This window comes from Gymnoscopelus microlampas, assembly GCF_963454915.1.
Source record: "Gymnoscopelus microlampas genome assembly, chromosome: 1".
Lineage (NCBI taxonomy): Eukaryota > Metazoa > Chordata > Actinopteri > Myctophiformes > Myctophidae > Gymnoscopelus > Gymnoscopelus microlampas.
In genome coordinates this window covers 21,090,765-21,115,448 of record NC_139962.1, presented here as the reverse complement: position 1 = coordinate 21,115,448, position 24,684 = coordinate 21,090,765, and the positions used below count along the sequence as shown (strand labels likewise).

The 24,684-nt window shown below is 41.6% G+C and overlaps 1 protein-coding gene across 1 annotated transcript; it reads right to left on the bottom strand.

The window, feature by feature from the left end:
- Positions 1 to 1,947: 1,947 nt before the first annotated feature.
- LOC311042550 (NADPH oxidase 2-like) lies at positions 1,948 to 16,695 on the bottom strand (the record flags this gene model as incomplete). The annotated part of the gene is made up of 12 exons (XM_084053348.1): positions 1,948 to 2,074; positions 3,874 to 3,998; positions 4,320 to 4,466; positions 4,665 to 4,827; positions 6,338 to 6,579; positions 6,681 to 6,773; positions 6,976 to 7,102; positions 7,209 to 7,402; positions 10,405 to 10,517; positions 12,573 to 12,579; positions 16,281 to 16,394; positions 16,615 to 16,695. The coding sequence occupies 12 exons, from the start codon at positions 16,693 to 16,695 to the stop codon at positions 1,948 to 1,950; spliced, it is 1,533 nt and encodes a 510-aa protein (XP_083909474.1).
- Between the last annotated feature and the right edge of the window lie 7,989 nt (positions 16,696 to 24,684).

The window sequence follows — 24,684 nt, the reverse complement described above, 5'->3', positions numbered from 1 at the left end:
TCTGCTTGTTTCTCGCGCGAAACCTGGCAACCCTGCGCAGCGCAATCTTCCATTGTTTGACACATAAACGCTAATAATAAGCTGAGAATTGATGAAATTGAAAAACGGGCTTCGCAGTTGCGTTCAGATGTTAATGGTCAATGGCTGTGTGCAAAATCAGAGCAAGCCAGAGAACCGGGCAGCTTCACCATGACACCACTACCATGACACCACTACAGACAGACAGACAGACAGAGGTTTATCAAATTATAGGAGGATGTTTCACCCCCAGTAACACCTGACCCCTACGTCGCTCAGTCAAATTTGCACTTGGTTTAAAATACTGGAGTAATTCCTAAAAAGTACAAATTACAATGTACATTTTCTTTTTTAATATGAATGCATTGCTGTATTAAAGGTAGGGTAAGTGATATTTTTTGGTTAAAACAAAAAATATATTTTTTAAAGGTTTAAATACTATATTCTGATAGTAATCATTGCTATAGAGTGTTTTTTCAGTAACATATGTCTCCCTGTCTCTCCAGCTCTTTAATAAACAGAAAATACATTTTTCGGTAGGTGTCAAAATCTCAGCCAATCAGGAGAAAGAACCAATTTTTAAGCTTAATTTGTTTAGTGTTCCAATTCCAATTTTGCCTGCTCATTTCTTAGTGTCATCACTTCCAATTTCACTTGTTTAATCTGTATCCTGATTGAGTTATCTGTCCTGGTTGGATAAAATTGGAAATGAAACTGAACTGAAAAGAAAATGCATTTTCTGTTTAATAAAGAGGTGGAGAGACAAGGAGACTCCTTTTACTGAACAAACACTCTATATCAATGAGTACTATCAGAATATAGAGCTATTTAACACTTATTTTAACCAAAGCAAATCACTTACCCTACCTTTAACATTTTGACAATTTCCCCTAAAATTAAAACATTTTCCAGACATTTTCAAAGAATATAATTAATAGCGAAAATAGCACATCTACAAGCTCACAACATGTCGCGATGCAATGTGTTGTGAGCATGGCCCGATGTTAAATGTAATGTGAGATTTATATTTCGCACACATTCGTATGGCGAAGTATAAATCAGTCTTCACAAGAAAAGCGATGACTACCGCACTCTCTCATGCGGAGGCCCGTTGCTATATCCTCCCAGCGTGCACGTACATGCACATACTTTTCAGATGTTCCCCTACCAGGATGTACATTGTAACATTTGTTACAATGTACAAACATTTCACACAAAGAAAACCCTCTGAAAGAAGATGTTGGAAAACGAACAAGGAAGAGGAACAAGGAACAGCCTCTCTCTGTACCCTGCACAAGCGTGGAGAGTGAACGCTTGTTCTTTAATTAACTATGTTTGGCACTGTATGTATGTAAGTGGCGTCAATTCAGCAAAATTCAAGGTGTGGCAGGGTTACCTGGCCAAGGAAACATTTCCAGACATACTGTAGGCTATTGATAGAAAAGGCACAACAGAGTTACATGACAAACTCCATTATCATTTAAGCATCTTCAACTAGAATTCTCCAAGACACTTTTATAAACATCCAGTGGCGGCTGAACCTTCTTGTGAGTTATTAGAATATGAAATATAAAAGAATACAACAAACAATGGCATGGAACTAAAATGACTCACTTTAACATCTCAAATATAGATTTACAATGTTTAATTTTAAAGACATTAGGTGTGCATATGTCTTGAGACAACTAAGCTAAGCTTTCAAATGCAGTCTCAACCTGCTATGATGATAAGTAATGAAAAGCTACACAATATGTACATATATAATTGATAGTCTCTCTGATATGCACCACTCACCACCATGGGCAGAGAGCAGAAGAAATACATATGGTTGTGGGGATTATACAGAAAAAACTAATTATTTTTCAATTCAGCCTTGAAAAATCAGTGAGCTCATCCTTCAAAAATAGAAACACAGATCTCTGTTTCAGCTTAAAAGTTCTCCTTATTGAAGTAGAATTTGGTCTTCAAAGAATCCACCTCTGAGTATTTGACACAATTAATCTGCAACTTATCTGCCAAGGCTTCAGGGCCACACACGAACACCCCCACCTCTGACCTGAATGTAGCAGAAAACACATTGTCAGTGTAAGCACATAAATTGTGACCAATCTTGACCAGGACATTCAGAATGTTTGCATTTCTATGAAAACTAGAAAAAGTGCTCCTCGGAGCACAGGTCTCCACCAGGTCAGGAAGGTTTTTGTGGGCCAGCAATGTTCAGAATTCGCCAATCAGGATGGAATATGAAAGATCGGACCGATCCGACTTGATCACTTGACTATAGAGATAATGTGTACCGATTTGCGTGATGTTTGGGGAAATTTTGTAAGAGTAATATAAAATAAATTGTTTAGCAAAAATCGGCCTCCTGGTGGCGCTATAATAGGGCAATTTTAAAAAGGTGGCATTTTTTCCTCAACGTAGTGTGAATGTGCGTGCAAAGTTTCACCGCAATCAGATGCTGCGTTGATGATTTGCGGCATTTTGTTCAAAACGGGCAACTCCTGCAAACTTTAGATCTCAATCTTAGCCAATCAGGATGGAATATGAAAAATCAAACAGATCCATCTTGATCACATGACCAATAGAGATCATGTCCACCGATTGGGTGAAATTTGGATAAAATCCTACGGAGTAATATCAGATAATTTGTTTTACATAATCCGACCTCCTGGTGGACTTATGTGAAAAATGGTGTGAAAAATGCAGGGCAAAAATGCAGGGCAAAGGTTAAAACCTTCGGCCTCTAGGGAGTGCGCATACAGAATGTTATACCGATCAGTGCAGTTATAGGTAAAAACACGAATCGGCCTGTTATAGTGCCACCATGAGGCTGATTTGAACATTTTCAAGTGGCATTCCTTTCTCGGCCTAGTGGCTGGGAATGTGCGTCCACAATTTCACAGAAACCGCACACCGCACTCCTGCAAACTTTGGAAGCCAGTCTTAGCGAATCAGGATGGAATATGAACAATCTGAAAGACCTGTTTCGTGTAATGACTATAGAGATACTGTGTACCGATTTGCGTGATGTTTGGACAAAATCTGTATGAGTACTGACAAAACATTTGTTTTTGTTGCAAAAATCAGCCTCCTGGTGGCATTATAAGAGGCCCACGTGAAAAATGGGAGGCATGCGATAATCCGACAGACCTTTTCTCCGACTATGTGGCATCCGCGTGCGGTTAGGGTTAGGGTGCGGGTTTGGTTGGGGTTTACTATTGAAACGTCGGAGCGCTGCGCTGTCGGAGGAATGCGCTGTCGGACTAACGTACTGCACCCGTGAAAAATGTGGGGCAGAGGTTCTGCTCTGGCATCCAGGGAGTGTGTGTGCACAGTTTGGCTGCGATCAAGCCAACGATGCCGGACATTAGCTGGATGGCCGGACGGACACACACACACACACACACACGCGCGCGGACGGACGGGCGGACGGAGAGACTGCAAAACATCCATTCCTTTAGCCTGGCGGAGACAATTAGATATTGCATATCTAGATGACTCTAATAGTTTTGGAACTAAACCTTAGAATAAATAAAAGGCTTCCATCACAAACTCCCTTAGGGAAGCTGGACCCCTGTTGAAGACACATACGCTAAAGTATGGAAGACAGTTTTTTTTTTGCAATTGCCTAGCAGAAAATACATAACTGGAAATGAATTAATTTGGCTAATTTAGCCAAATAAGCCGAGCTTATTTTCATATTTACACATCAATTTCAGTGTCGATGTTTAGGTGAAGGTGAATGATAGACAGCCATTTCTCTAAGCCCAGTTATCAGATCTACTTGTAATGATTAATTGGAGGAAAGAATACATTGAAAACTGCTGTGAGGAACATCAACACTATTCTTACTTAGGATTATCTTTGCTGACTTGTTCAAACTCCTTGTCCCAGTTAGGCCTGCCATAATGGGTTTTCGCCTTGAGACCGGTCAACACATCTGTGTCTTCATCAAAATGGACACTCACATGAGCAGTCTATGAAGACAAATGGAGAAAACCTGACTGAGGTAAGGAAGAATCAATCTCAATCACCGTAGGTTGAATATGAGATTAGAAGTAGCATTAAACACTTGAACCCCAGCATCCATTATTCTGAGGGGAACATTAGCAAAAATATCTGATCTATCAGCTGATGACACATCGCAACCATGACGTGTTTTGAGCTTGTAGATCGGCTATTTTTGGCAAAGAGATATGGTGTGTAGACAGAAAAAAGTTGTCCAAGTACAGAGACAATTCAGATCCAATCCAGTTAACCAAGTCTAGATATTTTAAATGGTTAATATAGACACATACAACGCTCTGGTCCCAGTTAGTGAGGTGGAGTTTGTACGTCAGAAAATCTGCCATTCCTCTGGCCTCCATATCCTTCTCTAGGGCATGCAGGAGATCACAAAACCACTCAAAGGTATTTGTGTCCCGGCACAGCCAGTAGAAAAGGATCTGCAACCAGGAAATAAATGTCAGCATTTCCAACAAACTCTTGCAAGAGCATTCCACATCACTGCTTCATAACAAAAATAATTGTGTAAAAAATCTGAGATTATTCATGAGACCTGGAATAGCATCAGTCAAAGCAGAACAAAGTATGTGCAGGTTTAATGAAAGGACAAAGGCAGACAGGCTAGACTGGTAGGTTACCTTTCTGGTGCGCAGCTTGGGGTCAGAGATCTGAAATTTTTTCCAGATGGACCTCAGAATGGAGGCAAAGGGAGTTACTCCGATGCCAGCGCCTACCAGCATGCAGACTTCAAAGTCAAACACATCCTCACTGGCTGTGCCAAATGGACCATCAACACGTATTCTAAGGAAGGATACATCATAGTTCATGGACAAGGAACTGCAAACAATGGCCGGGTTTCCCAAACGAATTTCAGCTCGTGCGTAGGCTAGAAGGTGCGTAAGAGCCTCCACGCAGCTGCGCAGTAGCAACCCCGCTATGCACTATCTTCGTTAGTAGCAGCTGTGTGTGCCCTACGTGCCATCTAAACTGGCTTCTGGAGACACCATCGTCGTAGGTTCTCAAGCGCACGGCGTTACGTGTGTGCTAAAACTACATTCGGGAGACAGCATGCACGTAAAGACCTCCTGGACGAAGCCTACGTAAAGCCTACGTAAACTACGTAGTGCTGTACGCTACACAGCAGTATAAACACCCTTTGCGAATATATACAGTGAAATGTACCACACGACACACACACACACACACCCTCTATATATATATATATATATATATATATATATTACGGCGCGTAACGGGCGACGCCTCCCCAAAAAAACAGACATACAAGCTATCAACACACTGCGACATGCCGTGTTGATAGCTTGCAGATCTGTTCTTTTGGGTAGGGCGAGCGGCTGTTAGGAGGAACTGCTGCGCTGGTTCTATTTGTAGCCCCCACACTCAAATTAGCGAGAAGTGGCGTGCAAAAGACCTGGCTATCGGGCTCAGGCATATTGGCATGACTGGTAACGCGTCTGGCTGGCGAGTGGGAGCTTCGGGTTCAACCCCAGCTCACTGCTTCCACACTACATATGCATGAACCCGGCGTTTATAAATTATAGCATGATCCGATCCTCTGATAAAAATACTGTCGGTGACAGAGGGAGCCAACTGTCAGATGTCCTGAAGCAGTCCACTCTAAATACAACGTTTGAATAATATATTTATGCATTAAATTACGTCTACAAGCTTATGAGGCGTTGAATGAGCTTGTAGATCTGCTATTTTCAAAAGATTTTTAACCATTCACAGCTGTCACTTTGTGAGAGGAACTGGGGACTTTCATCATAACGTTTAACTATAAAACTTCGAAATTAAGGAAACATATTTAGCTCAGCATCATTATATACCTTTAGTTAACTTGGCATATGCTTAATATTTTTATCAGATGATCGGATCATCCGTGGACCGTGAGAGTACAATTTGTAAACTTCGGGTTCATAGAGCATGAACCAGCACAGCCGCTCGCCCTATACAAAAGAACAGATCTGTAAGCTGTCGACACGGCATGTCGCAGTGCGTTGACAGCTTGTATGTCTGTTTTTTTGAGTAGGCCTACGCAGCATCTCTACGAAGCTCTTTGGGAAACGCGGCCATTGCCTGTTTTTTAACCATTGTATCAATAATTTTACATGTCAAAAATGCATCATTTGGGTGGAGTCAAGATTCATATCACTGAATCAAATGGGTAAAGTTCTAAGCTGGACTATAGTCACAATAAATGTCAGCATTATGGACAGCACCATGTTTGGACAGGAAATTCTACATGCAGATTAGGTCAACAAAAATATCTACTTGAGAAAGTGCTCACTTCGGTCCCTGAGTTCCCTCTGGAAGCTCCTCCATAATACTTATAAGTTTCTCAGTCCAGTCCCCCATGGAACGCATATGGACACTGAAATAGTCATCCTCCGGCGCAGAGGTCATCGTGAATGGGTGCCACTCCAAATGGGAAATGGCTGGGCAATTGAGGAAGACGTACTGACCCACCGACATCTTGAAACCATCTTTCACCATCTGCAACTCCAGCAACCTGAACTGATGCAGCACGATCTGGTGATGGAGTGCATGACAGACACAGAGCACATGGATCATGCTATCACAACCGGAAATTATACCTGAAGGCCAACAGATGAGTGATTACACAAACGTACCTTCCTGTATTGAACCGGCTGCATGAAGCGGATGAAGCGCATCATGCGCTCACAGAAATAAAGAAACAAGGGAAAGACCACCCACTCCCATGTCTATGAATTAGGGGGACATAATGGGTTATGGTTATTTGACTTACGTCTACATCTAAATAATTGTTTGTTGAGTAAAGCATGTTCTGTGACAAATTCTATGCAAACAAACATGTCATAATGAAAGAATTCTCAGTTGAGTAGCCACAACATAAAATCCCAGTACACTGTACACACTGGGCCTTTTAATGTCTAAAACACTCACCTCAAGTTGCCCCCCACGAAACTGAGGAACGGGGCACTCAGGGACCCGTCCCCAGTCTTCAATCCGATCCTTGCATATTGTGTGATTGTGTGGCGGATCTGTTGTCCGCTGAGCCCGCACAACGCGCCTATGGATGGGATACATTGAGCCACATGAGGGGACATCCCCCAAAGAATATATATATATATAAATATATTGTCCTACAGAACGTTGATCCCTGCCTTCATCCTTACCCTACTCCGTGAAGGATGACGACGAGGAAGAAGACAACAAAGAGATGGTGTGTGTACCAGAACACTTCGAAGTACGTGCGCCTCATGAACGGGGTGGAGGACGAAAATACGAGGACGAGTATCAGTGTGCCGATAATGCCTGTGATGCCCGGGAGGGATGTGAAGCCAAAAATTGTTGGGGCCTGCTGTGGATCCTGTGCCACAAGGAGTCGAACAGGGTGACAAGTCAATAGCTCAGCAATTTCCAACCTGGGGCTGGGGCCCCCTGGTGGGCCATGAGGATATTGCAAGTGGGCTCCCAAATAATTGGTAAAACACTTAGATTTTTTTGATAACATAACATTAATGTAATGCACTTAAAGTATAGGTTAATTCCATTGATCTATCTGGAACACAATCAATTGCTTGATCATTAAAATAAACATGCTCTGAAAATGCACACGGCCGACTCATCTGACCACTTAACACGTAAAAGTGGTCAGATGGGTGGGCCACGAACACTTGAGATTCCACTCAAGAATTGCAAGGAGGCGCTGATCCATAAAAGGTTGGGAACCACTTCAGTTCAACTCTGTCATTCACAACAACCAGGCCAAAAAGGCAGAGTAACAGATGATGTGAATAACATTGTGTCTGTTGTTTGCTAGGCTGCACTAGCCCTCCTGTTTTCGTACCTAGAGGGGCGGGTTTAACATCTCCGGCGAGAAACTACGTGTGATCCCATTGCTTCACCGATCTGTCCGTCAGCCCCCGCCACGTCAACACAACATTACGAGTGACGCCCACTGCACTCTGGTTGGTTGGGGAAATGAAACACTTCCTATGTCGGGTACACCGACGCGCTGGTCCAGGCTTTTATTTTTTAGCAAAACTAAACAATAAAAGCCTGGAGATTGAGGCTAGTTGTTTGCTGGTTCACACACTAACTCATCCTTGATGGAAGCAAGGAAATAAATGAATATTAACAGTTTTAGAGGGTACAGGTCCAGAAATGTCCAGACATCTTCACGATAACTTTCTCAAAGTTGGGTCCAGGGATCCCCAGGGGACCTTGAGTCACCAGCTAAATTAGTTAATATAGCGTCAATATGAGTTGAATCACTTTTAACCCCATATACATAGGCCATTTGAAAATATCCAATCTACAAGCTCACAACACGTCGCATCGCAATGCATTGTGAGCTTGTAGATCTGCTATTTACAAAACAATCTTGAAAATATTTGGACAAATATGGAATATTTTTGAAACATTTTAATAACACAAATCTTGTATGGGGCTCCCTGGCAAAACATCCCTGCCACACAATCAGAGAGGGGGCCCTTTTCAAAACCCCAAACTTTAGGTACAACTCACAGCCACAGGAGTGGGCCAATTCTCTCCCAACTTGCTACAAAAATCGCTCATGCAAAAGTAGATAATACCATCTACTTTCTTTTCCACCTTCACATGTGTCCTTCACACGAGCTCAAAACAAGCGACCAAATAAGGCCAAAATCGCTTATACAAAAAAACAGACCTGGCAACGCAGGCTAAGCCAATCATGTGCGAGAGATCTACAAGCTATGGGGCAGACACGCTATGGGGCACACACGGTATCTTAGCAACACTGAAAGTGCTAACTCTCATTGGTCGGGTCATGAGTCAATAAGCTGAGGGCACTTTCCAGACACCCAGCATAGCATACTCACTCACACAGCTCGCTGCAGCCATGACACAGTCAGACACAGCAACGAGAAGGGAGAGTCAGTGACAGTTGTGAGAGCTGGACAGCAGAATCACACCGTCATCTTTCAAATAAATCGCCCTGTTATTCATATTGATTCCCCGACTTCAAAATACGGACGACTTCTTACTTTTTAGTGTGATGTCTCATATGGCGTTTTCCTAGCGACTTGCAGGCGAGGGGGCGGGGGCCGGGTGAAGTCAAGGCACAGACGGCTGTGTTGTTGACGGATAATGGATGCACGCTTATGAGAAACAACAAAATTAAAACCTGGCAAAACAGTTGCGTGCTTTAGCGTAAGATGAGGATAAATGAAACATTCAGTCTAAATGTCCAGTTTGCTAATTCACAACTACTACTACTATTACTTTAGTATTTGAAACTTACAATTTCTCTAATTATTATAAACTTTCACGACAGCCAAAGTACAAATATAATTTCTGAAAAGGCTACTATAGGCTGCTACAGTGAAGTCGGACTGAATGACTGAAATGTTTTTTGTTTTTTTTACTCTCTTGGTGTTCTGTTGTAGTAGGGGATTATCTGCCACATGTATCTGTTATCAAAGACAAATTGTATCATGAGTGAAACGGCTATAGTCCTTTGAAACCAAAAACCTACGTAGGCCTACATCTAAATGAGTTGCCATATTTACATTTCCTTACAAATTACACATTCCTTACATTACAAATCCTTATAAGCTATATATTCCTGGGATGCATAGTAGCGTGGCCTCCCAGCCCCACCCGCCCCCTGCAAGTCGCTAGGAAAACGCTGTTCGCGTGTGATTCATTAATTGCATTGCTAAGATAACATAGGCCTACACATCATCACTATATATCAGAACTCTTTATAACTTCTCTGCGCTGTGTGTATGTGTGTGTGCGTGCATGTGCGTGGCTCGCGCCTCGACATAATGTCTTTCTCAACACAAGGCAGATCAAACACACACTAAAATACAGTCACCCCGGAGGCCAAATCCGCCGGTATTCACCTGCTATATAACGTAATCTCACTAAACGGTGCCAAATCCTAACCTTATTCGACAGACAGGGGGAGAGAGACACGGGGACAGAGAAAGAGGGGAGCGCGACAGAGAGAAAGGAGGACAGAGACAGAGAGGGGAAGGGAGAGAGAGACGGAGAGACAGAGAGTGAGAGAAACAAACAAGTCTGCACGGCACGCTCAGCGTTGCCATGTCCTCCGCTTATAAGCGATTTGACTTACTTTTCACCACAGTGTTGCCATGTCCGAAAATTATAAGCGACTTTGCCCTACTTTCCCAAAATACTCTCTCTCACACTGTGAGGTGGCTGTAAGGTGGATCTGCGATGCGAAGTGGACGACACGTCATGCTAGATATGAGGGCCATGTAGCGGCCCAAACTTCTGGTATTTTCAAACGGGGGTCTGCGGCGAAACACATACTAATTTGGAGGTTGACATGTAAAGGTTTAAAAACTGCTGACTCACACCAGTTGTGGAGCGGAACGGGTTGATGTAGCTGGTGTTCTCGGTGTCCTCCAGAGCGGACAGGGCTAGAGCTAGCGCATCTCCCTCCCCTCGTCTGCTGTTGTTGTAGAACTCTATATTGAACAAATGGGCAACTATGTGCACAACTATCAGAGAACAGAGGAGACATAATAATATTGGTCAATGTATTTGAGTTCCACTTGATCATTCCAATTCAACTTCAAACATACTTAAAGAAACATACCATTAGTCGAGCCTCAATAAGAAGGTTTTATAAAGACTGTTCTTTCATTAGATACCATAGTTGTATTCTTATGTTAGGCTACTTGTAGCGTGACAATGTTGTAAAATGTAAATGAAAAAAAAAAAAAAGTTTTTGACAGTGAGCTTTTGACCTCTTCTTTGATTTAACCATCAGAGATTTCCTCCTAAATTGTGCATTTTTGAATTATGCACCTGTCGCCAACCTTTGAGGTGTGCATCGGCCTCCTTCACAAAAAATCTATCAAAATTAAAAATCCGCCTCTTCGCAAGTTTAGTTGTAAGGCAAATGTTCTCTAGGTGTACAATATATCATTTCTTTATCAAACTTTGCCTTCTTCACCCTTGTCAAAATAATAATTTTGCAGATACAAAATAAAAATGTGTGTCTGCATAACACACACACGCGCGATTTCTCTCTCTCCACCAGTACGCATACAATAGCCTTTTACAGGGAATCTCAATCTCATCTCTGAAGCATTTTGTTGACAACAACAGTTCTATGAACAGTTTATAGAACTAACAGACTAACCATGTCTCTTATAAGCATCGTTATGATGTACTGTTATGACACTACCGGTATAGTAACATTTTGTGTTCACACTCACGTGTCCAGAATATAATCGTATAGGCAACCAGCTTGTGAAAAGTGATATTATTGTCCAGTTGTTCCCTCAATCTTCGGTATCGGCCACAATACTGAAAGGGTCCAGAAGGTTTGAGACAAGCAATGTAAAACATAAAATGAAATACATCAATTTGTGTGTGTGTGTGTGTGTGTGTGTGTGTGTGTGTGTGTGTGTGTGTGTGTGTGTGTGTGTGTGTGTGTGTGTGTGTGTGCGTGCGTGCGTGCGTGCGTGCGTGCGTGCGTGCGTGCGTGTGTGCTGGTTCTATATATATTTTATATATTTATTAACTTTTTGTTTTCAATCACAATTTTCAAAGTCAAGGTTCACTTTATTTGTCTCCCATAGGAATAATTTCCCTTACGGTGCGTCCGCACAGAGAGAGAAAATATTTGTTCGAGCTGTACAAAGTCAATGCAAAGACGGTACTTGGCGCTACGCTGCATCGAGCAGCGAGAACGAGGCGAACGGACAACGCGAATGAAGCGATCCGCCGTCTCAGTATCTTCGCTCCAGATGGAAAATCCGAACTGACGCAACGTTCGCTTGCTTGTAGCTCTGCTACTTCAAGTAGGGTAAGTGATATGTTTTGGTAAAAACAAAAAGTTTCACCAAATAGTAATCATTGCTATAGAGGGTTTGTTCTAGCCTGGTTCCAGACCATAGACCCCGCCCACTCCCTGAGTGGACTGCTCCTCTTGGTCTGGTGTCATAATGTGAGCCTATGGCTTTTCATGGTCGAAGAAAAACCTGTCAAATCAGAGTCGGAGGTGGGAGTGGTCTAACGACAAGCCAATCAGCAAATATCCGCTAAAACAAGCTGTGCGATGACGTCAGATGTAGGCGGATCCGTGGATCTCTTGTGATTGGTTTAGGGAAATTTGAATCCCCTCCCCCTGGTAATCGCGGACACTGCAGCCAATGTCAGACTTAAGCTCCACGCAGCTTCAGGCTGATAATCAGGCTAGGTTTGTTCAGTAACAGGGGGTCTCCCTGTCTCTCCAGCTGGAGTCTCACATGGCACCGGTGCAGAAAAAGGATAATGATAACAAAACGTTTTAATAAATGGAAAATACATTTTCAAGTAGGTCGCACATTTTCAGCCAATTAGGAAAGAGTACCTGTTAAGCAGGTTAAACTTTATTGTGTTACAGTTCCAATTTTGTCTGCTCCTTTCTTTGTGTCATCAACTCCAATTTCACTTGATTAGTCTGTATCCTGTGTGAGTTCTCTCTCCCGATAAAATTGGTATCCAGACCTGAAATTTTCTTTTCTGTTTACCCAAGAGCTGGAAAAACAACGAGACACCTGTTACTGAACAGACTCCATAGCAATGAGTGCTATCAGAATATAGAGCTATTTAACTTGTATTTTAACCAAAAATATCGGTAGCACTTTACAATAATGACCCGTTATAAAACATTTATAAACGTTTATAAGCAGTGTGCAGACTATTAACAAATCATGAACAACCTGTTTGTTGACATTTGTAAATTATTGCTAAAACATGTATAACCATGGTTAAAAATTATTTATAAGGTATTGGTAAGTAGTAAACTATTCGTGAATAAGCCATTTGTATACATCCGTAACTGATGTTATATAATATTTAAGCTATTTGTAGATAAAGAACTAATCATAGACAATTTCACAGTAACTTTTACGTGTATGTAATTTGGGAAAAGTATACCTCCATGTTTGTTCATGTTCAATCTGGGAACCCATAGTAAAACTAAAAAAAGTGCTCCTCGGAGCACAAGTCTCCGCCAGGTCAGGTAGGTTATTTTGGCCTCCTGGTGGCGCTATAATAGGCCATTGTGAAAAGGGTGCCATTTCTTCTTAGGCCGTGCACGGCAATCAGACACTGCATTCATGATTTGAGGCAATTTGTTCTAAAAATGTGTTTTGCTAAATTTGACCTGCTGGTGGTGCTATAACAGGCCAATGTTAAAAGGGTGTCATTTTTTCCTCAACGTAGTGCAAATGTGCGTTCAAAGTTTCATCGCAATCGGACGCTGCATTCATGATTTGCAGGATTTTGTTCAAAACGGGCCACTCCTGCAAACTTTAGATGTCAATCTTAACCAATCAGGATGGAATCTGAAAAATCAAACAGATCAGTCTTGATCACCTGACTATAGAGAACTTTTACATATCGGGACAATTATAGGTAAAAACACGAATTGGCCTGTTATAGCGCCACCATGAGGCTGATTTGAACATTTTCAAATGGCATATCTTCCTCGGCCTAATGGGAATGTGTGTGCAAAATTTCACGGAAATTGCATGCTGCGTTTATGATTTGAGTTATTGTGTTCGAAACGGAGCACACCTGCAAACTTTGGAAGCCAATTATTGCCAATCAGGATGGAATATGAAAATCTGAAAGACCAGTTTATTTTAATGACTATAGAGATACTGTATACCGATTTGCAGGATTTTGGGCCAAAATCTGTAGGAGTACTGTCCAAAAATGCGTTTTGCACAAATCGGCCTCCTGGTGGCGCTATAACAGGCCCATGTGAAAAATGTGGGGCAGAGGTTCTGCTCTGGCATCCAGGGAGTGTGTGTGCACAGTTTCACTGCAAGCAAGCCAACGGTGCCGGAGATTAGCTGTACACAGACAAGACAGAATGACACACACACACACACACACGGACGGACGGACGGACGGACGGACGGACGGACAAGGGGTAAAACACTCTCGCCATGCCTTTCGGCCTGGCGGAGACAAAAAAATAATAATAATAATTTGACTCTGGGGGGGGGGGGGGGGGGGGGGGGGTGGGGTATGGCCTAGTGATAGATAATTCTAGTAATTGGTTGGTGTCTGCACTCATGAAAGCCAGGTAGTTTGCAACAGGTATGTTGAAAGTCCACATTAACAGACAGTTGTAAATAATGAACTGTCTTCACTTTAGATTAGGGCACATAATAACATCTTCTAAGGATTCATAGATATTTTAGGAATGTTTTACAAAGCCTATGTTAATCATGAACAAACATGGAGGTATACATTTCCCAAATCTGCAGATCATTTTTAAATGTTTAATTTGTACATTTGGAAAATATGTAATCATAACTTAGAAATGGTTTGTTAACGCCTTGGGCTACAACAAAGATTTAACACATGATTTATGAAGTCTTAATACATGTTTAAGAGATGTCATATAAACCACGAAAGAAAATCAATATTTACCACTTTAAAAATAATTTCCAAATGATTTCCTAGACATTAAATGATATTATTTCATGATGAAATAAATACAGTATAAATAATGTGTTAATGTGTTTTAAATGTTTCAATGATTCTTAAATGTTGCACAATGTTATTGTCTCCGCCAGGCCGAAAGGCATGGCGAGAGAGTATGTTTTACCCCCTGTCCGTCCGTCCGTCCGTGTGTGTGTCATTCTGTCTTGTCTGTGGACAGCTAATCTCTGGCACCGTTGGCTTGATCGCAGCGAAACTGTGCACACACAGTCCCTGGATGCCAAAGCCGAACCTCTGCTCCAAATTTTTCACATGGGCCTTTTATAGCGCCACCAGGAGGCCGATTTGTGCAAAACACATTTTTGAACAGTACTCCTACAAACAAAAATCCCCCAAATCGGTACACAGTATCTCTATAGTCATTAAAAGAAACGGCTCATTTCAGATTTTTCATATTCCATCCTGATTGGCAAAAATTGTCTTTCAAAGTTTGCAGGAGTACTCTGTTTCGAACAAAATGCCTCAAATCATGAACACAGCATGCAATTTCCGTGCAATTTTGCACACACGTTCCCATTAGGCCGAGGAAGGAATGCCATTTGAAAATGTTCAAATCAGCCTCATGGTGGCGCTGTAACAGGCCGATTCGTGTTTTTACCTATAACTGCACCGATCAGTGTAAAACTTTGTATGCACACTCTCTAGAGGCCAAGGACAAACCTTTGCCCTGCATTTTTCACATTTGCCTTTTATAGCGCCACCAGGAGGCAGACTTATGTAAAACACATTTTTTGATATTAAGCCTTCATATTTGATCCAAATTTCACGCAAATCGGTACACATGATCTCTATAGTCATGTGATCAAGACGGATCTGTTTGATTTTTCATATGCCATCCTGATTGGCTAACATTGACATGTAATGTTTGCAGGAGTGGCCCGTTTTGAACAAAATGCCGCAAATCATGAATGCAGCGTCCGATTACGGTGAAACTTTGAACGCACATTCACACTATGTTGAGGAACAAATGCCACCCTTTTAACATTGGCCTGTTATAGCGCCACCAGCAGGTCAAATTTAGCAAAACACATGTTTAGAACAAAATGCCTCAAATCATGCATGCAGTGTCCGATTGCCGTGCAAGGCCTAGGAATATATGGCATCCTTTTCAAATTGGCCTATTATAGCGCCACCAGGAGGCCATAATAACCTACCTGACCTGGCGGAGACTTGTGCTCCGAGGAGCACTTTTTCTAGTTATACATGATTTCATAATCATTTACCAATGTATAGAAATAGTTTGTCGATGATTAGATCTACAAATAGCTTATAAATATTATATAACATCAGTTACAAGTGATTATATTATAATAATAATTTACAGATATTGGCTTATTCATGAATAGTTCACTACTTACTAATACCTTATAAATGTTTTTTTTCAACCATAGTTATAAATGTTTTTTTTCAACCATAGTTATAAATGTTTTAGTAATCATTTATGAATGCCAAGAAACAGGCTGTTCATGATTTGTTAATCTACAAACAGATTATAAACTTTTATAAATGTTTCAATGTTCATTATTGTAAAGTGCTACCAAAATATAATTTACCCTACCTCTCAGCTCTTTTTGGAAAATATTTGAAAATGTATGATGATGTTTCAACATTAAAATTATTATCACGATTATCAAGCTTATGCAAAAATAATTACGATTATCTCAAATAATTGCGATTAGGCTATATTGTAATAATTGTGACAGAACTAGGCATCTTACACGGAGCATGGAGCCGCGGACCACGGACAGCGAGTTTCGGCACACTGGTAAGAGGATCAGCATGCAGTTAAAGTTGAGGGTTCCTGCAGCGCCCCTCGCTATGGGCAGTGCAGCCTGGACAGCAAAACAAAAACAACAACTAAATATTAACAATTAATGTGGCCTCACACTGGATTATATTCTGGGTCATCAGTTATAACTGTGTGTTCAGTGACAGCTGAAAATATGTGCCACCATCACTTAAACGACTAAAACTGAGATAAGTTCTTCATGAATAAATTTCACTGGATAATTATTTTTGACTCATGCAGCTGAAACACAATGTGTAACCTACCCCTAGAAGGTGACGTGTGTAGAAAAACTGATGCCCCAAGTCAAAGCGCAGGTAGACCTGAGTGAATACGTACACGTTCATGCCCAAAAAGGCAACCTGCAAGTCCAGTCAGGATAAAATGTTAACATCACAAATATTGTTTATTAAATAGCAAAAGCTTATTGATTCATTCTGCCTGTAAATAACTTCGACATTTCACACTTGAATGTTTACAACAAGTTTAGTTTTTGGTATAATTTAGGCATATAAAAATGTACATACCAGTATGAGAGTTTCAAGTCCATGGTTGATAACCCAACTAGCCATTTTGGGGCCCTTGCCGCTACCGCAACTCACACGTCCGCTACATCTTTTGCTTACCTGCAGGATTTTATAGACTCCTGCTCAAACCACTCCCATTAAATGAGCATCTTGTCTCTTTGCATTGACTCAGAAGGAAGCAAATGCATATTTCATTATTGAGGAACTTCCTGGGAGCAACGTCAACACTCTTTTCAAAACTGAGCTAAGAACCAGTCAGTGGAATGAGGAAGTACACCTATCTGACTTTTTTTTCCTTTTTTTTTCTCTGAGAGACTCTGTTATATTTTAGAGGCTACATAACCCAGACATCTATTTATTTTCAATCATATAATACATAAATGTAAATTATGGGGAAAAAAACAAATACTCGTGATAGTACCTAAGAGCGTAAGATAAGTCTTATATCTTTGTCTGCCCCCCCTTCCTATTACAAAATACAGTATAGGGCACATAAGGAGGCGACAGAGTACTTATATACATAAGGAGGCGACAGAGAACATGTCACTATGAAATAATATACCACTGTAGCTATTTGCTTATCCGGAGCCAGGTTGCAGGCACAACAGTTGCAGCAGAGAGCTCCAGACTTCCCTTTCCCGGTGCTTGTTGACAAAATGTCAGTATTTCAAAATATATCAAGCCAAGAATAGACACTTAATTGTGTATAAGTTAAAAACAGGCACTTTTTTATTAAAAAAGAGCTGTGTTATCCATTTGTCACATGATTTGATCTTTAAAGTGATCAAATCATCGTGATGTGACATGACGCTAACAGTCACGTAAACAAGCGGCAGGACATGTATGTAGCAGCATGATGTAGAGCAGCAATTCAAAATTAACTAGAAAAAGCGTTCCTCGGAGCACAGGTCTCCGCCAGGTCAGGTAGGTTAGTGTGGGCCAGCAATATTCGGAATTCGCCAATCAGGCTGGAATGTGAAAATTTGGACGGATTGGACGGATCCGTCTTGATGACTTGACTAAAGAGATACTACGTGCGAATATGCGTGCAAAGTTTCACCGCAATCGGACCCTGCGTTCATGATTTGCAGCATTGTGTTCAAAACGGGCCACTCCTAAAAACTTTAGATGTCAATCTTAGCCAATCAGGATGGAATATGAAAAATTTAACAGATTCGTCTTGATCACATAACTATAGAGTTCATGTGTAACGATTTGCATGAAATTTGGATAAAATCTGAAGGAGTATTATACAAAAATGTGTTTTACCTAAGCCGGCCTCCTGGTGGCGCTATAAAAGGCAGATGTGAAAAATGCAGGGCAAAGGTTTTTCCTTGGCCTCTAGGAAGAGCAGATACAAAGTTTAACCCAGATCGGTACAGTTAACAGGAATCTGCCTGTTATAGCGCCACCATGAGGCTGATTTGAAAAAAAAGTGGCATTTCTTCCTCGGCCTAGTGAGAATGTGCGTGCAAAATTTCACGGAAATTGCATGCTGTGTTCATGATTTGAGACATTTTGTTCGAAACGGAGCACTCCTGCAAACTTTGGAAAACATTCTTATAGCCAATCAGGATTGAATATGAAAAATATGAAAGACATTTGTGGTTTAATGACTATAGAGATACTGTGTATCAATTTGCGTAATGTTTGGACAAATTTGTGTGTGCACAGTTTCACTGCAATCAAGCAAACGGCGCCGGAGATTAGCTGTCCACAGACAGAAGGACACATGGACACACGAACGGACGGACAGGGTGCAAAACATACTCTCTTGCCATGCCTTTTGGCCTGGCGGAGACAACAAGTGTAAATACGAGAGCTGCTCATATCCTACTACGGAAAGAGAGACAGCTTGTGCATTTTCCAACATTGACATTGCTCTCAAGAATATAATGCATCTCTCCCCTGTCTCAGTAGTGGGGAAATCATTTTGCAAACAGACGACAGAACCATCTAAACTTGTCCATTGAATATCCCATGTTACATCAATTGATGATGTGGATTTTTTTACACCTTATAAAATGCTTTTAAAACTAGAAAAAGTGCTCCTCGGAGCACAGGTCTCCGCCAGGTCAGGTAGGTTATTTTGGCCTCCTGGTGGCACTATAACAGGCCAATGTTAAAAGGGTGACATTTGTTCCTCAACATAGTGTGATTGTGCGTGGAAAGTTTCACCACAATCAGACTCTGCGTTTATGATTTACGGCATTTTGTTCAAAACAAGACACTACTGCAAACTTTAGATGTTAATCTTAGCCAATCAGGATGGAATATGAAAAATCTAACAGATCCGTCTTGATCACATGACTATAGAGATCATGTGTACCGATTTGCGTGAAATTTGGATGAAATGGGAAGGAGTAATATATAAAAAATGTTTTACATGAGTCGGCCTCTTGGTGGCGCTATAAAAGGCAGATGTGAAAATGCAGGGCAAAGGTTTTTCCTTGGCCTCTAGGGAGTGTGCATACAAAGTTTTATACAGATCGGTGCAGTTATAGGTAAAAACACGAATCGGCCTGTTATAGCGCCACCATGAGGCTGATTTAAAACATTTGAAGCGGCATTTCTTCCTCGGCATAGTGGGAATGTGCGTGCAGAATTTCAGGGAAATTGCATGCTGTGATCATGATTTGAGGCATTTTGTTCAAAACGGAGCACTCCTGCAAACTTTGGAAGCCATTTTAAGCCAATCAGGATGAAATATGAAAAATATGAAAAGCCAGTTTTGTTTAATGACTATAGAGATACCGTGTACCAATTTGTGTGTTTTTTGGCCAAAATCTGTAGGAGTACTGTCAAAAAATAAGTTTTGCACAAATCGGCCTTCTGGTGGCGCTATAACAGGCCCATGTGAAAAATGTGGGGCAGAGGTTCTGAATTGGCATCGAGGGAGTGTGTGTGCACAGTTTCGCTGCGATCAAGGCAACGGTGCCGGAGATTAGTTGTACACAGACAGAATGACGGACACACACACACACACACACACGCGCGGACGGACGGACGGACAGGGTGCAAAACATACTCTCTCGCCATACCGAAGACAATAAAAGGTAGGAGAAAGTGCTAATCATATTGGTAAGTCAAATATACAATGCTAGTGCAGACCAGTGCTTTCTGAAAGAATCTGACTGCTGACAGCTGATTGTGTGTGGTGCAGGGGGCTTGCGATGATGATTAGCAACAAAAAGCAGAGAAAAAGCATTTTTTCCAAATCCATTAACATGGAAGTGAATGTGGCTGGGTTTTTTTACGATCACATGATTTGCTGCTTATTTGCGTCACTGGGAGTCAAATGGTGACTCATAGGTTAGCGAACAGCGCCATCTATTGTAAAACCACTGAAAACACAAAATCTTGTCATTCTCATCATTGGCAGTCTGAGCCCTAGCATAGTTTGACGAGAAATCTTGTCATTGGCAGTCAAAGAGTCAATGGCCCAGCAGATGTCGCTATTTCACCTCCTGCTGGCTGCAGAAGCATTTACACTCATTTACACATTCAACTGAATAAGGTTTTGGCCGGACTTTACACTAGAAGCTGGGCTAAGAAGAGAGGTGACAATTAACGAGCAGCAGTATGGGTTTATGCCAAGGAAGAACACCACAGATGCACTGTTCGCCCTGATAGTGCTGATGGAGAAGTATTATAAAAGGACAGAAGGGGTTACACTGTGTCTTTGTGGACCTAGACATAATGTCAAAATGGTGCAGGACATGTATGAGGATAGCGTAACAGTAGTGAGGAACTCGTGCGGTAGGAATGACGGATGGTTTAGAGGTGGGGGTAGGCCCAGAACAAGGATCGACTCTGAGCCCTTTCTTGTTTGCATTGGTAATGGACAGGTTGACAGATGAAGTCAGAAAGGAGGCACAGTGGACTATGACGTTCGCAGACGACATCGTGATATGTAGTGAGACGAGGGAACAGGTTGAAGAGTCTGGAAAGGTGGAGGCATGCACTAGAGAGAAGAGGCATGAAAGTCAGCAGGAGTAAGACGAATATGTGTTTCTGAACGAGAGAAAGGACAGTGGAACAGTGAATATGCAAGGAGTCGTTTTGCTCTTTGGGACCGAAGGCTCCAAGATGGCGGATTTGAATTAGCTGAAAAGGTGGCTTCAAAACGGGTCTGTAGAAACCAATGTGTGACGTCACCGTTCCCTTTGTCCATATTTTTAACAGTCTATGGACTGAAATCTGAACATCTGAACATGTGCCGCCAGTACCTATAACTGAACAACTCAAGGTGCTGACCTACTGTAACATGAAATTGAAATCCACATGTTTTCTGATACACATAAAAGAGATTAAAAGACAAGTGTTTTGACACATCAAAGTAACAAACGGGCAGCTTCAACTCATGGTTATCGCAAAGATTAACAACGGTGGTTCATACAGTACCATGGTCGTTTCATACCATTCTGGACTATAATGCTCAGCTAGCCTTGTCTCCTATCCAAGGTCATCAGTGTGATTGCACACACACACATACACGTGCAATGTGAAGAAATAAACACACAAACATAATTCTTCCTCCTATCTCTTTAACTGGGTCCAGCTGTTGGACGGTGCATGTGTGCGTATGCAGTGCATGCGAGTTCATGTGCATGCGAGTTCATGTGCATGTGCATGTGCATGTGCATGTGCATGTGCATACGCATATTGCCTGTGCGCTGTGCACAGACAATACTGTCACCGCGTCGTGGACCCACAGCGAACACACATACACATCCGCTCATAAGCAGTTCCAACACACACACACACACACACACACACACGCACACACACACACACACACACACACACACACACACACACACACACACACACACACACACACACACACGGCCGGACGCGTCACACCTGGACTCGAACATTGCGCATGTGAATCTGCGTGCTTGTGGCATGAAGATGATATCCAAAGCGTCCTCCCTCTCATGAAACGCAGTGTGTATGGACACGGGCCGTAAATGAAAGTCCTTTATCAGCGTTCCCTGTCTAACGGTGGCCATACGCAGTTTGATCATTCATCCCATAGCTTGGGGCGCTATAACCATGGCGGCTCCCATAGGCCAAACTCTGAATAGTTAAACAGAATTTCGGAAAAAGGCTATTAAATAGCTTGAATTTGGGTGTAACGACAGGTCACCGTTACTAAACCTAATTCATATTCAAACACAGCTCTGCATAGGTATTGTATAATAAGTCAAGAAAGACACAGATTGTAACAAATGCATTTATTGAAGTTATGGGGGGGTGGGGGCAGTGTGTTTCACTCTGAAGGTGCGGAGGTGCTGATTTCATCATACACCTATGAAGGATCAGAAAGGCCACATTAGTAGGACTCCACAGTAGAAGCATACTTTGAATTGACAAGTATAATGGGAATGGGAATCTCTGATGTCTAAACTTACCTCTGTCTGTTCTCCCCCCTTCCCAGTGTGGTGTTCGGGCCAAAGAGTTCCCTCTGGTAACACGCACTATTTATTTGTTCCGGGAGGGTGATACCAAGTGGGAAGTGGAGAGGGGAGATTGGCATCGACTGTAATTAATTGAACCATGTATATGGGGTGGGTATATTTAGTAGGCTCAGTGGTAATTGTACATAATGTATTGAGGGTGCATATACAGTGGTCTATTGTTTTAAGTAAAATTGTATTGTGTGTTTATAGGTGTGGGAATATTTTGGAGGTACCTGGGGAATGGTAGGAGCTAGCCAGGTAATAGGGACCCACCTATATAGGGCAGTCAGTCTGTGTATGTGAGATGAGCTGACAGGTTGTGCCCAATACTGTCAATGAAATTGTAAAAAAAAAAAAGATACAAAATAAAGACTTCATATTTGAAGGTCGCTACTGGACTGGTCTCCACTGATTTGCTGCCTTGGTCGCTCGAGTAATCTTACATTGGGAAAAGGTGAAAAATATGTTGCACGTTGTCTGCACATGGTAATGATCATTGCCCATGTGCAAGTTCAGATGTTGTGGTGAACGCAGCGAGGAGGAAAACCCGGTCTGACAGACAGGTTTACTAAGTTATAGGAGGATTTTTTTTCCTGAAGTATAACCCACAATAAATAAATGGAAGTAAGGGATTTATTATTATTATAATTTGTTTGTTTTAAATTAAAGTTCTATTTTCAGATAATCATTGCTACAAGTGTTTCTCTGTAACAGCAGTCTCCCCGTTTCTCCAGCTCTTTAATTAACAGAAAACACATTTTCAGATGGGTTGCCAATGTAGTGCGGATAGGGATAATTTAGTTATATAAACGACCTGCGCCTTGGAATAACTGATTGAAAAAGAAAGAAGGCCATTTTCCCGTCTCGTTTTGAGATATGTAGATTCTACATCTCTCAAAACGAGACGGGAAAATGGGCCGCTACTTTCAGTGTCACAGTGGCTATCGCTATACACACACAGCTGTTTCCTGATAGCCTACGTCACTAGCACAACGTCATCGTATTCCGTTCTTCTTAGAGAGACAGATTCCTATTCACCAGACCATTTGCGGTAAACAAAAACAAAAAAGAATAATAATACAACTATTCAAAAATCACCTGGCAAGTCATTAATTGTGACGGAAATCTATCCATCTGTGTAGACGTCGCTCTGCCACCCATGGTTTAGTACCAAAGAAGTGGTGAATCAGACTTCTCCATGCATTGCACTGACCCAAGTTTATATATTTGTATGTCAAATGTGCTATTTTGTAATGTTTATATATATGGTGTAAATATACATATATACAAATATACATGTATACACCGTATATGTGTGCCCTGGGATCTTTTGGCCCTGGCAGAAAAAAGGTTGGGAAACACTGGACTAGAGGGGGAATGGGGTGAAATAAAATTCAATGGACTAACAAGGAAGTTGAAGCAGGTGTGCAGGTAACGGGTGACTAGATTAGACTATGGGTGTGGCCAGAGGGAATAGAGAAACAGAAAGAGACAGATCATGACAATGCATGTTGAAGGGTTGTAAAAACATTGTGCTCATTCCATCTTGTGAGACATCCTCTTTTAGCACCATTTAAATAACGAGTTAAAGAAAACAAGACTAGGTCAAAGTATATGGCTAGACCATGTAGAAAACACTGGAGGGATTTTAATTAATGAAACACTAGAAAAGACCCTCCACTTCAGAGGTTTGTTTGTGCCATTTAATACTATACCGATCATCAGGCCAACTGGAACCAAGGGTCGGACCTAGCCGTGGTCCAGAGAGTTAGTGAGTTCTCCTGCCAGGCGCTCGGCTCTGCTCAAAGTCAAGGAATTCCACTGCCTGTAGTAAAAATAAACAAAACCAATTCTCTACTCACCAAAACAAAGGCTGTTTTGTGTTGTTGAAAGTCTATTCTCGGAGGTGGGAAGCCTCTCAGCACCCCACCTTCTCTGTAAAATACATCTTTTGGGCAGAAAATATGTCCGCGAGATGGAAATTATTTTATTTACTCCACTGCGCCCTCTACAGATCTGGTCAATGGTCATTTATATTGACCAGATCTGTAGAGGAAAAAGATCTACAGTAGTTGCGAAAATATGTTTTCGCAAAGCCATAATAAAATGATGTTGAGTCCAATTTCCATTCGTCTGAGATTTCAATTGACTTCCAAATATATTTTGAGGAGAGGAATTCAGAGAAAATATCAAAAAATATGTTTTTTGCATTTTTTGAACCTATGTAACAGAACTACAGGATGTTATTACCAGATAGTCTAGCAAACTAGCATTTCACATCAAAGTAATTGTAAACAACATAAATGTTCTGGACACACGGAAATACATTTAATTGTCATCAAAA